We start from the raw sequence: 15,855 nt of genomic DNA, 5'->3' as shown, positions 1-15,855 counted from the left end.
TACCCTGTCCCTGCCTGCCTCTCACCCCCCCACCAGACAGAACCCAGATGCGCCAGGCTGGAAAAAACAAGTTATCTCCCTACCACACACCCTCCCCCACCAGAGGGTCCATTTAAAAGGCGCAGAAGCCTTTTCAAATGTTCCCTTACGTGGAATTCCAGAATATAAAGTCCCTCAGAGGACAGCTAAACCTCTAACCTTAGAGGGAGAGGCCTGGGTTTTGGTACCGGGTCTGATCTGCCAGGAAGAAGCTGGGTAGTCTTAGTAAAGTCCCTTGCCCTCTCTGGGGCCTCCTGACTGTGGAACAGGTTTAGGGAGAGGAAGTGACCTTCAATTGCCCTTCCAGCAGAGAGGCTGCTGTCTGTCTGCTGGCTTTTGGAAGCCATGGCAACCATGGCTGCATCTTACCTAGAGAAGTCTGAAGTCCGGGGTGGGCTGGAGCTGCCTGAGGGGAGTGAGGCCTGGGGAGGGAGCAGTTGGAAACTGGCGCCATGTGTTTCCTGGGAACCAAGTGGAGGCCAGGAAGGTGGCTGGGAAGAGCTGCCTGTAGTAAGCCTCTGCCAGTGAGAAATGCCTGACAGCGAGGGAAGAGCCCCCGAAAGAAGCTGCGCGGAGTGGACGGTGGGGAGTAGCTGGGAGGGGTCAGACGTGGACAGCTGCAGGGGATGAAGCGGGATACGCCAGGTCACCAAAGAACCCGCCGAGGCAGCCAGGAGAGGAAGAGCTGACCTGTGTGCGTTTGCTACCCGCCGCACCGGCTACAACAGCACCAGGGAAATAAGACACTTCACCCCCTTAGAGCTTCCAAGCCCGCGCCCCACGCCATCTGTGGAGACACAGAAGCAGCAGGCAGTGGAGGTGGCAGAACACGGCGAGTGCAGAGACGACCTGTTCTCTGTCCCCAGCATCGGCTTCCAATCACAGGCCAAGTGGGGAGACTGGGAAGCTTTCAAGTGAACAAGAGTGAGATTTTGATATGTGGTGGAAATGGAGGGAGTTAGACCTGAAAAGGACTAGAAACGCTCTAACACGTGCCCAGGGTAGAGGAAGGGAGAGCTACCAGTGGCTTTGGAAGGTGGAAGGAAAAACATTAAGCTTCCTGCTTGCACCCTACCAAGTTCAGAATCCATTCTGCAAAATGCTAGCCATGCTTGTCAAAAACCTTTCTAATAACTGATGTGCTCTTGGGTTGCTAGGCGCTCTCCCTCTCTCTCTCTCTCTCTCTCTATACATACATATATATATATATATATATTTTTTTTTTTTTTTTTTTTTTTTTTTTTGACTGCACTGCACGGCATGCAGAACTTCCCCGACCAGGGATTGAACCTGCGCCCCCTCCAGTGGAAGCGTGAAATCTTAACCACTGGACCACCAGGGTAGCCCTATACATTTTTTCTAACATTTTTCTTTCTTTCTTTTTTTTTTTAAATCACCTTTTACAAGTGAAGAGGAGACAGAACAGGGAGACTGGACTTACTCCCTTCATCTCAGGAAGCCCCAGAAGCCACAGACTGGGATTTTGAACACGGTTACAGGCCGCATGGTGCCCAGGCTGCTTTGCCCTCTCCCTTCACCGCAGTTTAACAGTTTTCTGCGGCCAAGGTGCCTACCGTGGCTGGTTTATTAACAACTAGTCCACTGTTGCTTGTCTGCTGTGGGCTGAAAAACCAAACCACTGGGGTTGTCAGCACACCTGAGGTAGTAAGCACTGAACTCTGGAGAAGGCAGCCCCCTGAAGGCAGAACGTGGGTCTGTTTGCCTACTGGGTCCTGGTGCCCAGGTCTGCACAGCAACACTCAGCAAATACACTGGACAAAGGCTGAGGAAGCATCTTAGGGAGGCCCTCGAGCTGACGTGGCTTTATGACAGCTCCTGAGCTGCCCCATGGAGAACACCAGACCATTTGTTTGCAATTCAATGACTCGTTATCCAGCACCTTTAAATAAGCCAGACAGACTTGTCCCCTCTACTTTGTACAATGTATTATTATCTCTATTGTACAGATAAGGAAACTGAGGCTCAAAGAGGATAAGTCAATGAGTAGCAGCAGGGCTCTTTCCACTGCCTCACAGCTAGTACCCCGCATCTCCACCATTATTGGCTGCTAAACTGAGGGAAAGCAAAGGACCAGACACCCACGTATGGCTTGGATGGATGGATGGATGGATGGATGGATGGATGGATGGATGGACCAGAGACTTTAGTGAGCAAGCCGGTTGCTTACCCAGAGCACCCCAGGAGGAGGGTTGGGTAAAGAGAAGTTCCCTAGTCTCAGCCCTTGAGGAGCCATTGGGGAATGTGGTCATTTGCAGACCTTTGTGGGGCCATCAGGAGCAGAGAGGCCAACTCCAGATCAGTACAAAGAAGAGCTTTCCAAGAGCCCGAGTGGCCCCAAATGTGCAACACAGGTGAGCCGCTCTGATGGATGGAGAATGCCCCATCGCCAGGGTCTATAATCAGGTTAGGAATCCCGCAGAGAGGACTCGAGCCTCAGGTGATGTGTTGAACTAGGTGTTCTGGGTCTAGGTGTCCCCTGACTCAGAGACTGGAGGGGTCCATTCATAAGCAGACAAATGTGGGGTGATTTACAGCTTTTCTAAGATGGCCCAGGATAGGTGTCAAAGGGAGAGAGCCAAGAAAGCTTACTTTTAAGGAACAAAAGCACATTGAGTGTGGTTAGATGAGTTACTCGGGGTTCAGCTGGGCTGACAGGGGCTTGGGATCAGAGGTTAGTTTCCAGAGGGCTCTAGCTCTCCACTGAGCCCCAGTCTGAGGCCTCCCCTGGGCCTTAGAGGGCCCCTTACTCAAGCAGCCCTGCTGGATGGGCCCCTGAGACATCCAGGCCCTTGACCTGGGGCCCAGCTGGGCCCCAAGATTTGGGGAATCTGGAGGCCGGGGACTGATGGTTACCTGCAGCCTTCAGGGGGCCCTGTTGGAGCCCTGTGAATGTTCAGGAGCTCTCAGGAATCCCACAGAGCCGGGTGTGGGGACCAGGGGAACAACACAAGCAACAGAAGGGGACCAACTGTGCGTACCTGGGGCCTCTTATCTCAGTAATACCGACCGGGGAGAATGCGAGGATGAGAGAGGTTACGTAACTTGTCCAGGCTCAAACAGCAATTGTGTGGGTGTGCCGCTTCAGACTTTGTTCTTTTAAATAGGCCTCTTGCAGCGTCAAGCAGGAAGGGCCTCCTCTACTGCACTGCCCTCCCCCATTCTGTGATGTACTTCTCACTTCCCCTCTGCTCTTAAAGGCCCAGCTCGATCCCCCACTTCTCCCTCCTGCTTTATGAAACCAAAACGTGTAGAAGTTAGCACAACAGGTGGGGCAGGGAGTGAACACGGAAGAGGCCTGGAGGTGGGGATGAGCCCCTCGGGTTTAGGAGACCGGAAGCTTGATGCTCAGAGCTGTGAGCGGCTACAAGCCCAGCAGAAAGCAGCAGTGAGGGGTCTGAGGGGCTGGAGCAGGTGTCTGAAGAGGTAGCCTGAGGCCAGCTGAGGCGGAGCCCTGAGTCAGGCAGACCAAGTGGTGGGACCCTCCCGGAGGTAACGAGGATCCAGGGCCAGGTTCCAAGTTCAGGGGAAGGGAACAAGATGGGAGGGATGTAGACGGGTAGAGGCCAGTGTTCTCCATGCCTCTAATTCCCAGAGAAGCCTGCAGTGTCAGGACTGTGCCCTTACTGCCCCATGTCACAGGTGAGCAACGGAGGCTCAGCAAGGTGAATGACTTGCCCAGGTCACACAGCTCCTCTGTAGTGCCCCCCGCCAAGCTGATTAGGCGCGGGTGGGTGGGGGTGCTTGTAGGATCCAGCAGTGACCAGGGCTGAGGGCAGGTAGGGAAGGTGGTTGGAGGGAAGAAGGGACCTGAGCCACCCCAGACGCTGAGCCCTGGAGGAGACTCTGACCCGTCAGCAAGGACAGGCCCTGACCATCCCCTGCACGTGGCCAGCTGCACAGGGCTCCTTGCTGCACGGGCTCCAGCTTGTAAGTGACCGGCCAGGAACTGGGGACCGGCGTCTGTGGCCCAGGCGCTGTCTCTGCACGTCCCCTTCCCCAATTATCACCCCTCCCACACCTCCTACACCTGCCAGAGGATGGCCCACAGGGAACACCTCCACAAGAGAAAGTCCAGGTAGGGGGTGTGGGAAGACCCCAGGCACTGCGTCCTAGTCCTGGCCAGTCCCATGCACACAGACGGTGTGACCTTGAGCAAGTTACTTAACCTCTTGTGCACAGAGTCCCTCCTCTGTAAAATGAGTGTGAACACACTGTCCACTTTCCCTGGGGCTCTGAGGGCTAAATGATATAATATATGTAGGAGCCCAACAAAGGGCACGCTGACACTTAAGGAGCTCCTGGAAAATGGTGGCCACGGTGATTAGTACATATCAAGTAAAAGTAAACCAAGAAAGGAAATAAAAAAAGGAGAGCTGGGTTTGAATCCTAGCTGGTTGGAATCCAATCGACTGGTTGCTTCCGATCTCTCAGCCTTAATTTTTTCACGCGTATAGTGGAACGCACACTGGACTCCAAGCCCTCACCGGGCTGACGTGGGGCGTCTTGCTTGGTAGCTGTGAATGGCTTCAGGGTGAGGGCTGGCAGCCTCCTCTGGGCTTGAGACTTGCTCAAGGGACAGAGATGGGCCCCTGGGGCTGCAGGGGATCCCCGCTCCTCACACCTTTCCCCAAAGGCAGGAATAGACACCCACAGCCCCTGGATTAGGTCCCTCAGCCTCCTCTGCCGGCCTTGGTAGGTTCTGGGCCTCAGAGCTGACCCTGGGCTCTGGCTGCAACGCCCTCCAAGCCCAGGGGCTTCCTGGGCTCCTGTACCTGCTGAGGGTCTATATGCGGGGCTTCTTGCCCTAGGCCATTAACATTCATTTCACCACGTCTATCTTTTAACCACAATAATGGATTTAATACAGACAAGGAGCCAGAGGCTGAGAGAGTGGAGGGACTCACCAGGGCCACACCGTGAATGCAGTGGAATCCAAGCAGGGCATTGGGTTCTAAAGGCAGTGTGAGAGACAAAGACGGCGCCCTCCAAGCAAGGGTTCTGTGTTGGAGACTGGGAAATTGCTTCACCCTGCCCAACACAACCAGTGTGCATCCGGCATAGAGCAGCACTGTGGGAAAACACATCTCTAAGTGGAGCAAGATGCCACCTCCAGGGTTCTGGGGCGCTGGGGCTGCCTGAGGGAAGCCTGTGCTCTCTAGAACCATTCACTGCTTACCTTTCCCACTCAGCCCCTCACTTGCACTCATACGTTGGTAGGACTCAAACCAAGACCTTTGGACCCTGGAGTGCAAACTCCTCCCCTCGATGAATCTGCAGTCCCTCTAAGGTTGGGGGGTGATCTGAGGACTAAAATAAAATTCCAGCGGGCTCATGGCAGCTCCCGCCCTGACCCAAGACCTAGTCTCAGCCGCTGGTCTTCCCCTGGCCCTGGAATTAGCCACACTGTTCCTTTGGTTCCAGTGTCAATTTCCATCCTCTTCTGGGTCAGACTGAGAACAACTGCAGACACCGGCACAGCACCTACTACGGTGCTGCCCCACACTGTGCAGACCCCCACAGCCCAAGCTGTTAGTATTCACGACAGCTCCAGAGACACTGATCCAGACTTCTGTGTTGATCCCCTGCCTACCACCTCAACCCTGCTTGCATGGACTGACCCCAGCTGACCTCCTGGACCTTCCTACCGCCTGCAGTCTGGGGTCCCCAGGCCTGGGAGAGTGGGCTCAGAGCTGGTCCAAATGAAAGGAAAACATTCAAGAGGTGACAAAGAAGAGGACCCCTTCTGCTTCAGTGGCTGCCATCTGGGCAGTTGGGGGTCAGAAGTCCTGATTTTCAAAGGCCCCTCAGGTCTAGGCAGGCCCAGGCCAGGGTGGACATCAATTCCCTCAGGGCCTTCTCATGATCCACTGAAGAAGTCGGTGACCCCAGCCTGTGGGACAATCCTCCTTGAAGAGTGAGAGCTGGTGGGGCCTCAAGGAAGCTCAGAAGTCATGGGCCTTCTCAGGGGGCCAGAGGTAGGGCATCTGTAAGGAGGAGCCCACCATCCCCAAGTACGTCCAGGTTTGGGAGAGTTATAGGGGGTTTGTCATAGACTGGTGGCCAGTCCAGGTTGGCAACCTCAGGAAGGCTCAAACCTCAGTTTCCTCACCTATGAAAACATCTCTAGTGTGGAGAAAAAGGAACTCTCCTACACTGTTGGTGGGAATGTAAATTGCTGCAGCCACTGTGGAGAACAGTATGGAGGTTCCTTAAAAACTAAAAATAGAGCTACCATATGATCCTGCAATCCCACTTCTGGACATATATTCAGAGAAAACCATAATTCAAAAAGAACATGCACCCCAATGTTCATAGCAGCATTGTTTACAATAGTCAGGATGTGGAAGCAACCTAACTGTCCATCGACAGATGAATGGATAAAGAAGGTATGGTACATATATATAATGGAATACTACTCAGTCATAAAAAGAATGAAATAATGCCATTTGCAGCAACATGGATGGACCTAGAGATTATCATACTAAGTGAAGTAAGCCAGACAGAGAAAGACAAATATCATATGATATCGCTTATATTTGGGATCTAAAAAAAAATAATAATAATACAAATGAACTTATTTACAAAACAGAAATAGATCTACAGACATAGAAAACAAACTTATGGTTACCAAAGGGGAAAAGGGGGGAAGGGATAAATTAGGAGTTTGGGATTATCAGATAGATATACACTACTATATATAAAATAGATAACCAACAAGGACCTACTGTATAGCACAGGGAACTACACTCAATATTTTGTATAACCTATAATGGAAAAGAATCTGAAAAAGAATATATCAATATATAATATGTATAACTGAATCACTTTGCTGTATACCTGAAACTAATACAACATTGTAAGTCAACTATATTTTAAAAAATTAAAAATTAAAAAAATAAAAACACCTCAACTCAGGACCTCAATAGCTGATAATTTTGAAAAAAAAAAAAAGAACAAAGTTGGAAGACTCACAATTCCTGATTTCAAAACTTACTACAAAGCTACAGTAATTAATATAGTGTGGTACTGCCATAAGGACGGACATACAGACCAATGGAATGGAACAGAGAGCCAGAAATAAGCGCTCACATATATGGTCAACTGATTTTCAACAAGGATGGCAAGACCATTCAATGTGGAAAAGACAGTCTTTTCAACAAATGGTGCTGGAGAAACTGGATATGCACATGCAAAAGAATGGAGTTGGACTCAACACCATATACAAAAACTAACTCTTAAAACTGAACAACAAAAAGATAACCCAATTCAAAAGTAGGCAAAGGACTTGAATAAACATTTCTCTAAAGAAGATATACAGATGGCCAATAAATATAAAAAAATATGCTCAACATCATTGGTCATTAGGGAAATACAAATCAAAACACCAATGAGGGACTTCCCTGGCAGTCCAGTGGTTAAGGCTCAGAGCTTCCACTGCAAGGGGCACGGTTCAATCCCTGGTAGGGGAACTAAGATCCCGCATGCAGCGTGGCACGGCCATATAGATAAATAAACTTTAAAAAAATAAAATAAAGAGGCAAAGTTTAAAAAAAACACCAAAACACCAAAAAGAGATACCACTTCATGCCTACTAGGATGGCTATGATTGGGGGAAAAAACACACAGAAAATAACAAGTGTTGGTGAAGATGTGGAGAAATCAGAACCCTTGTGCATTGTTTTGTTTTTGGGGGTTTTTTTGTTTGTTTTGAAACCTTCGTGCATTGCTGATGGGAATGTAAATGGAGCAGCTGCTGGGGAAAATAATTTAGCAGTTACTCAACATGTTAAACATAGGATTACCATATGATCCAGCAACTCCACTCCTAAGTATATACCCAAAAGAATTGAAAGCAGGCATTCAAACCAGTATTAGTACACCTGTGTTCATAGTGGCATTATTCACAGTATTCAAAATGAGGGAACAACCCAAGTGCCCGATAACAGATAAATGGATAAACAAAATGAGGTATATATGTAGAACGGAATATTTTTCAGCCATAAAAAGGAATGAAATTCTGACACATGCTAAAACATGGATGAACCTTAAAGACATTATGCTAAATGAAATAGGACAAATATTGTCTGATTCTACTCATATGTGGTCCCTAGCATGGCAAATTCATAGAGACAGAAAGCAGAGTAGGAGGTGAGAAGAGGGATATAGGGAGGAATTATTTAAGGGGTACAGAATTTCTGTTTGAAATTTGAAAAAGTTCTGGAAATAGATAGTGGTGATGGTTGTACAACATTGTGAATGTACTGATGCCACTTAATTGCACACTTAAAAATGGTTAAAATGGTAAATTTTACATTACGTATACTGACCACAAAAAAAGTAATTGTATAAGGTTATAAGGTTAAAAAAAAAAACAACCCTCTACCCTCTACTCATTCACAAGTGAGTCAGATGAGGTCACGTAAAGGGTAAAAGCCAGATATATGCTCATTGTCAGCAACAGCGATGCATCCGAAACACCACAGTTATCTACATCAATGGTTCTCAGCCTTGGCTGTACTTTGGAAACTGGAGAACTTTGAAAAATACTGCTCCTCCACCCTGAAATTTGCATGCAATTGACCTGTGGCAGTGCCTGGGCCTTGGGATTTTTGATCCCTGTCACATTTCTGATCTTATCTCCAACTACTGTCTACCTCTATCACTCTGCCCCAGCCACACAGGCCTCCTTGTCCCTTGAACAGGTCAAGCATTCTCCTGACTCAGCCCATCACCCCCTTTTCCTCTCCAGTACAGCTCAGCTTCCGCTTTTCCATTTCTGCAGTTGGGAAGCCCTGATCCCATCTGGCTGCCCCATCCCCACCCGGGCTGCTAGTCTCTGGAGCACCAGCAGACACTTCCTGTTGCCCAATAGTGGGTGGCCTGTCAACACCAGCAGAAGGGGATGTCACTCACCCGCCTCCTCTGTCACCCATTGCTCAGGGTACCAGGTCTCGTCAAACCACCACACACTCTCACTGACGCCAAGGGCTTTCTGAACTGGCCTGGGAAGGTAGCAGCCAGGCCTAGCCCAGCAGCCCCAAAGTCCAACGGGGTGGCATCCCCAGGCCCACATCCCCTCTATAAGCCTCAGTCTTCTCTATAAAGCAGGAATAAGAATAACAACCTCATGGGGCTATTGCATCTTGTCGCCTGAAGCCATAGGAATGACTCCCTAATGGTGGAATTTAATATGCAATGGTGAACAGAGTTGGGGAGGCATCCTGAGACTGGGAGGATCCACACATGAGGCTCACCCTGTAGGTGCCTATCCAATTATAAGTGGGGATCCCTTGGGATCTGTTCCTGGTCTGCTAACTCTCGATGCTGAGCAGAAGAATGTGGTCCCCTGAGCCTCTCCATCTTCAAAGCCTTTATCTTAGGTGAGAATCACTCTGACATCCTACAGATGAGGAAACTGAAGTTCAGAGAGGGGAAAGGGTTCTCCAGGTTCCCCTCAGCGAGTGAGGGTGGAAGCTTCAAAGAGGCCTAGTCCCCTTCTGAGACTGGAAGACAGGGAGTGACTGAGCCCATGAGGGAGGGACCTTCCGGAGCTAGCTCAGCAGGGAGCCCTAGCATGGGCAGCCCCCAGGGCACAGGGTACCACTCTCTCTAGCTGGAAGTGAGGCAGTTTCAGTTTTCACAACATGTTCCCTCCATCGTGTGGTTTGCAGCGTCAGCCAGGCTCTAGGCGAGGTGGGCGGGTATCCTACCCACAGCCTGCAGCCTCCAAGCCTCTTTGCATGAGTGGAAACATCCGTCACTGGAGAGGGTGCAAAAAGGAAGAAAGCATCTTTGCCTTCACTCAAGGTTGGTCAAGACCTTTCACAAGCCGGCAAGGGCCTTCCCTTCCTACCAGTCACCTTACGCAGTCCTCTGGGCCAGAAAACCACCCTGCAAACCCACTGTGCCCTCTCCCCCTTCCACACCTTTGCCTGTGCCATTCCTTCCACCTGGAGCAGGCTTTGCCCTCCTGCCACCTCCCAAATCCTCACCAACCCTTCCAAACCCAAGCAAGGCCCTCCCTCTCCATCCCAGGGGCTGGCAACCCCAGCTGGGGGGAGGTGCCAGGAGCAGCCAGGAAAAATCCATGAGTTCCTGGGAATTGGACCAAAAAGAGGGTCTTGAGAAGCAGATCTTGTTTTCCACCAATAATAAAATCAAAGGTGTGGGTTATGTTCTTGGCCCAGGACACCGCCGCCAGGAAATCCTACAGGAGAGCATTTGCAGGCATCGCAACAGCAGGGCAAACACAACCACAGACCTCTGCAGTCACCTATCGCCATTAGACAGCCAACTGCGTCCTGTGGAGTGGGCGCTGAGGAACCAAGTTCTCAGGTCCCAGGGGGCACACGCACCACAGAGTGTGCACAGAGTACATGGAAGAGTTCATGCTATCGAGCTACAAATGTCGCCTAAAAACACCATCTTGGCCTTGAAAACAGAAATTGCTTAGTTGTGTTTTTAAATATTTTCCTTTTAATGAAATACGTAATCTGTGATCACTCGCAGAAAATTATGGAGAGAAAAATCACATTACTTCCAAAACCATGGAAACCAGTGTTAACATATAGGGAGCCACGCTTATATCCAACAGGAGTTACAACTGAACCAAGAACTGGTCAATCTCCTTGGAGTCAGGGGCAGAACGGGATGGGGTCCGACAGAGCTAGGTGGGTGCCCCTGCTCTGTCCAGGACATAGGACCATGAACTAGGCCCTTGACCTGCCCATGCCTCCGTTCTGCAGATGGGAGGACGTTGGCAAGCCCTTCCCTGCAGGGTGGGTTTGGGGACACACATGGAATGACTGTCGCAGTGCCTGGCGCCTAATAGGCACTGAACAAACAGGCACTGTTGCCGCTCCTCTGGGGATGATTTAAGTAGCTGGGACTCAGAGAAAAAAATCTTCACAGAACAGGAAATAAACATCCTCTTTTTCATTTTTAGTTGTGTAATTTAATTTTTCGATAGGTAATACATTTGCATGGTTCAAAAATTAAAAACTATGAAAAGATACACAGTGACAACGCTCACTGCCACCCAGCCCTGTAACCCATCAATCTCTTTTCTCTGACTCCCCCCAAGGTCATCACTTTAATTAGTTCTCTGTGTGTCTTTCCAGAGACTCTCATTGCTAATACAAGCCTGTGCCGACATAAATGCTTATTTCCCCCACTTTTCACAACAGGTCGCATGCAAGACACATCACTTGGCTCCATGCTTTTTACACAGAACACCATGCCTTGAAGAGCTTTGCAACCAGCACAGAAAGAGAGTCCATCCTCATCCCTTCTGACAGCCATGGCCAGGGAGACATTGGGAAGGCAGTAGGTGGCAGCAAAGGAAGGACAGCCAGAGGCCTCCCTCTCCCACCTCCTGCCTCTACAATCCCCTGTTTCTCGGGAGGACCCCCCTCCTCAGCCACTGGCCCCCTCAGCCTTCAAGGCCACAGGGCCCTGCCCTGCTGCAAGTCCACCCACAAATCCTGAGTGGGCTTAGGTTCCCAGCAGAGCCCCTCCAGGCCCAGTCCTCCCAGCCCCTTCCAGGTCACTCTGGTCCCTCTTCCCTGGACGAAAAGGCTCCTGCCCAGCCAGAGGACTATGAGGGGTCCCAAAGTGACTGCTAGTGCCAAATGCTAGAGAACTGGGCCCACTCTCTCACCCAGGAATGCCTCCTCTTCTGGGAAGCTACCCAAAGACGTAGTCCTCAAGTGCAAAACCTTGATACACAAAGGTCTACCCAGTACATCACTGGCCAGAATACTAAATAGTTGGCAGTAACCTAAATGTCCAACAATAGGGGATTAGATAAATAAATCACAGCATGTCCACCAAATCCACCAGCTGGAGGACCATGCAGTCATTAACAATGGTGTTTTGAAGATGAGGAAATCATACCCAGGCCCACACACATTCAAAACAGAATTATGTTGAAAAGAGGGTCGTCCCCACCTCAGTCTCCTCCTCAGTGGGGAACCTCAGAGTCTCAGAACTGGGAAGGGGAAGAGGCAACAGTAGCTGATCAGACACATGGGGCCTGAGTCCCCTCTCCCCACCCTCACCCCGTGCATCCTGGGTGAGTCATTCCCCCACCCAAGGATGTGGTACCTCCTTCTGTCCTCTGTTGGGGAGCTCAGCTCCTCCCAGCTTGGCACAGAGGTTTCCAGATGAAGCTGGAGCCCAGCCTCAAAGGGGAGAGATGTGACCTCAAGTCAGAGGGAAAAGTTCAGGCCTGTTCTCTCTGTCCCCATTGATGGTTCCTGCCCAAAGCCGGGGCGGCAGGGAGGGAAGGGCAGGGAGTGAGAGGTAGTATATGCGGCCCTTACTTTTCCTTTTAACAACCCCAAGTGGGACAGGATGTGGATCTTAATAAAACCTGGTCCAGACCTAGATTTTCCCTCTTGAAGCAATATCCAGTGACTTCTTTGCAAAGGCGGTTGGACATATAGGTCTGGGAGGCAATGAGGGGGTAGGAGGGGAAAGCGCAGCTCGGAGCACCCGTCTAGGTGTGCCCCGCGCCTGGCCGTGTTATCAGAGAAACTCAGTCTCCAGCGCTGGATTCTGGCCTCCTTGAGGGCAAGACAGTCTCATTCATCTGATTGGACGTGAGGGTGAGGATCGGAGGCCCAGCTTAGACTACCTGGTAGTGAACCCTTCTCAACAAACATTTGCAGAATGTAACTAAAGTAAAATGAAGGAGAAGATAGGTTCAGGAAGGCATTAGGACCGTGGATGCATTTACTGTTCATTCACTTATTCTATAAACATTGACTGAACACATACCGCACTCGCCAGCCCTATACTGAGGAGGCAGACAGGTGTTTCTTGCAATACAGTTTGGCAAGGAAAGCTGTGTGTACTGGGGAAGGGGGTTGGTATTCCCACATTCTGGGGGCTTCTGTGCCGCTCGGTGCTGAGTCAGGTTATATGAGCTCTAAGGCCCCCTCAGCTCGAGCACTTGGTATTCTCGTCCTCAACCTTGTCTCACCGACAGCCCCTGCGCTGAGGCTCAGCCACAGACTTCCTGCAAAGCCGTGATGTTCTTTATCACTGTGCGTGTATAACAGAAATCAAATGATCCCTTCCCTTCCCCTGTGGCTAGGCCCGCGCCTGCCTCACTCCCACAGCGGTCTGCGTCTGAATGCTCTGCTGAAGATAAACGCAGGTTATAAATAAATACTGTGTGGCCACACTGGCAAAATTGCAAATATAGGCCTACCGAGGGACAGTACTGGTCTGCTCCCATGCTGAATGTTCCCACCACTTCTGAACCACTATGTCTGCTTCTTATAATTTTTTTGTCTCCTCTTGCTATCAGGCTACCAGCTATCTGTGAAACTGTCTCTAACAGTTCAGGCCCACCAGTATTTAACCAAATGTAGATCCCTACTATTTGCTGTATCTATAGGTTAAAAGACCACACGACCAAGCTTGTTATAATTATGGGTAAAATCAGAGTTCATGGGCCCTAACCGCTATAGGGCATCTCATATGAGTAAAGTATATAAGCTTCAATGCAAGCTCTTAGCTCCTCAGAAAACACTTCTGTTTCCCTCCTCACAATGAGCTGGTGCGCCTTGGACTGGGGCGGGGGAAAGCCAGGGGGAGGGGCAGGCGGGGCCCTGTCCCTAACACCCCCATGGCAGTTAGATCATTAAGTCTTCCGTTTTACAGATTTGTCTGTAAATTGGGCTTTAAAAGACTTCTATGGACCTCATCTGATCTTACTTCTCTGGGAGGTGGGAAGGACAGTTTTTCTCCCTCCTCCACCAACGTGGCCCGAAGATCCAGTGATGGGCCCTGTTGCTAGAAGAGCAATGAAGCACCTGGGTGAGAGCCCAGACACTGGGGCCAACCTGTCCGGTTTCATCCCAGCTACATGACCTTGGGCAAATGACTTAGACTCTCTGTGCCTCAGCCTCCTCTTGCGAATAATAGGGATAACAATAGCATCTACCTCCTTGGTTTAAATGGGTGAATAGATACATAGTCCTGAGAACGGGCTGCTGGCACATCTTTAATGCTCAGTAACTGTTAGCTGTCCTCGTGGGCTGGGCGGGGCTGAGCGCCTGTGAGAGGTGTTAGAATTCAGAGCCCTGGGGGCAGTGGTGCTGCCACCGACCTTCTGGGGCATCTGCCCAGGCTCAGTGTGAGAGGCTCCCACTGGCCACTTCTCCCGCTCTGCTCCAGCCTTCCCTAGGGAAGCTGCACCCTCACCCCAGGCCCCGGGAGCCAGCAGTGGCGGAGAGGGGGCACCTGTAGGCCGTGAAGCCCGCAGCAGCTCAGAGGTGGGGAGAGCACAGAGTGTGGGCGGGATACCACTCAGGAAGCTGCCACAGGTGGGCTGCTGCCACCATACCCTGCTCTCCCTCATGTACCATCCCCCGCTGCCCAGATCCTGCCTTAGGGCTATTCCTTGGCCCAGCTCTGTCCTAGGGAAGGTGGACCCAGGGGCTCTGGGCTGGGACAGATGTTCTGGAGCTAAAATACAGTCAAGGTGTCCTGGCCTGCCTTGGGCTACTGAGCACCTGGGTTTTCAGGCCCTGTCCTTTCCCCAGACTCTGCACTTCAAGTCAGAGCACTGATGTAATGACTCACTGTCTGGCCTGTCTCCCCACCCCTGCAGCCCCTCGCCCCTTGCCCCTCGCACGGGCCCCATTTGCCAGCCTGGTGCTCGGAATGGGCCGAGCCAGGTCTGCCTCCCTTGGCTTCTCTGGGCCGGTTCCAGCCCCTCTTTGTAGAGATGGGGAAACGGAGGCCCAGAGAGGCATCCCTCTGCCCACTGTGCGATCAGTGCCAGCGGGAAGCAGGCCACTCACACGCTGGCCACGGGCCCCAAGCGGAGCGTGGCCTGGAAGGGAAGGAAGACCTGGCTCGTTAGCTTTCGTCCTCCTGGCCGGAGGCCCTAGGAAAGGGCCCAGGGAGGCCAGGCTGTCGACTGAGGCCGTGCGAAGTGATCAAAGAGCCAGGTGTCCTCTGCAGGGCTGGAGGGGATCCCTCAGGACAGCCACATTCTCCAGCGCTAACCAGAGAGGTCTCAGCTTTTTCCTGTGAGCCACTGGGAAGAGCCAGAGCTTGAGGAGCAGAGGGGGAGCTTGAGAGACAGCTGGAAAAAAGCTGAAGGGATCTGGGGTCCAAACTGGGCTTGCGGGCTGTGTGGCCTGGGCCAAGCATTTCACCCCCACGAGCCAGCTGGGTGCTGGAATTTCACAAGGAAAAGGCTTGATTTACATGTGCTCTGGATTTAAGAAAGCCAGAGAGGAATTGCCCAGCCCTGTTGCTGCCTCAAAGGACCCCTAAGGTCTGCAAGGAAGAGGGGTTGGGTGAGGGGAAGAGAATTCCCATTTGGCGCTCCAGCAAGGTGCGGGGGAGTTTGTTACATCACCTTGTTTTAACCCTCCCATCCAGTTGGTATGTTTATTAATATCTCTCTCTACTATATAGATGGGGGAAAATGGAACTCAGAGAAGTAAAATGACTTGTCCAGCCTCTAAATAGCAGAGCCAAGATCCAAAGTCAAGTTTTTCTGGTCCCCAAACCTGTGACCCCCTCCCTCCTTCGCCTCACAAGACCTCCTCGAGCTCCCACCCATATATCAGACACTCCGAAAAAGTTCCTGCTGTGGGGAGAGGGTCACTCAGGGGAGAAATCAGCCCTGGGAGCACAGAGACTATCCCCCACTCACTGTGTTGAAGTTTGCAGAGAAATCAGTACCCCAGACTGAGGACCCCCTTCCTCTCCCGACTCAGAAGCAGCCCAAGTCACCTCCACGATGATAAAGCCCAAAAATCAACCACT

At 51.1% G+C, this 15,855-nt stretch overlaps 1 protein-coding gene across 1 annotated transcript in view; it reads right to left on the bottom strand.

The window, feature by feature from the left end:
- PSTPIP1 (proline-serine-threonine phosphatase interacting protein 1) overlaps window positions 1–14,431 on the bottom strand; it is a 39,101-nt gene extending 24,670 nt beyond the window's left edge. Inside the window, exons 1-5 of the mRNA XM_061181424.1 lie at window positions 14,180–14,431; window positions 13,786–13,863; window positions 8,974–9,157; window positions 2,808–2,943; window positions 409–656 (exon numbers count right to left, since the gene is read on the bottom strand). Coding sequence (XP_061037407.1) covers window positions 409–656; window positions 2,808–2,943; window positions 8,974–9,157; window positions 13,786–13,863; window positions 14,180–14,431 — 898 coding nt within the window. The remainder of the gene's footprint in view (window positions 1–408; window positions 657–2,807; window positions 2,944–8,973; window positions 9,158–13,785; window positions 13,864–14,179) is intronic.
- Between the last annotated feature and the right edge of the window lie 1,424 nt (window positions 14,432–15,855).

The sequence above is a fragment of the Eubalaena glacialis genome, chromosome 2 (assembly GCF_028564815.1).
Source record: "Eubalaena glacialis isolate mEubGla1 chromosome 2, mEubGla1.1.hap2.+ XY, whole genome shotgun sequence".
Classification (NCBI taxonomy): Eukaryota; Metazoa; Chordata; class Mammalia; order Artiodactyla; family Balaenidae; genus Eubalaena; species Eubalaena glacialis.
Note: the sequence above shows the minus strand (reverse complement) of the source record. Positions and strands in the feature narration are given on the sequence as shown.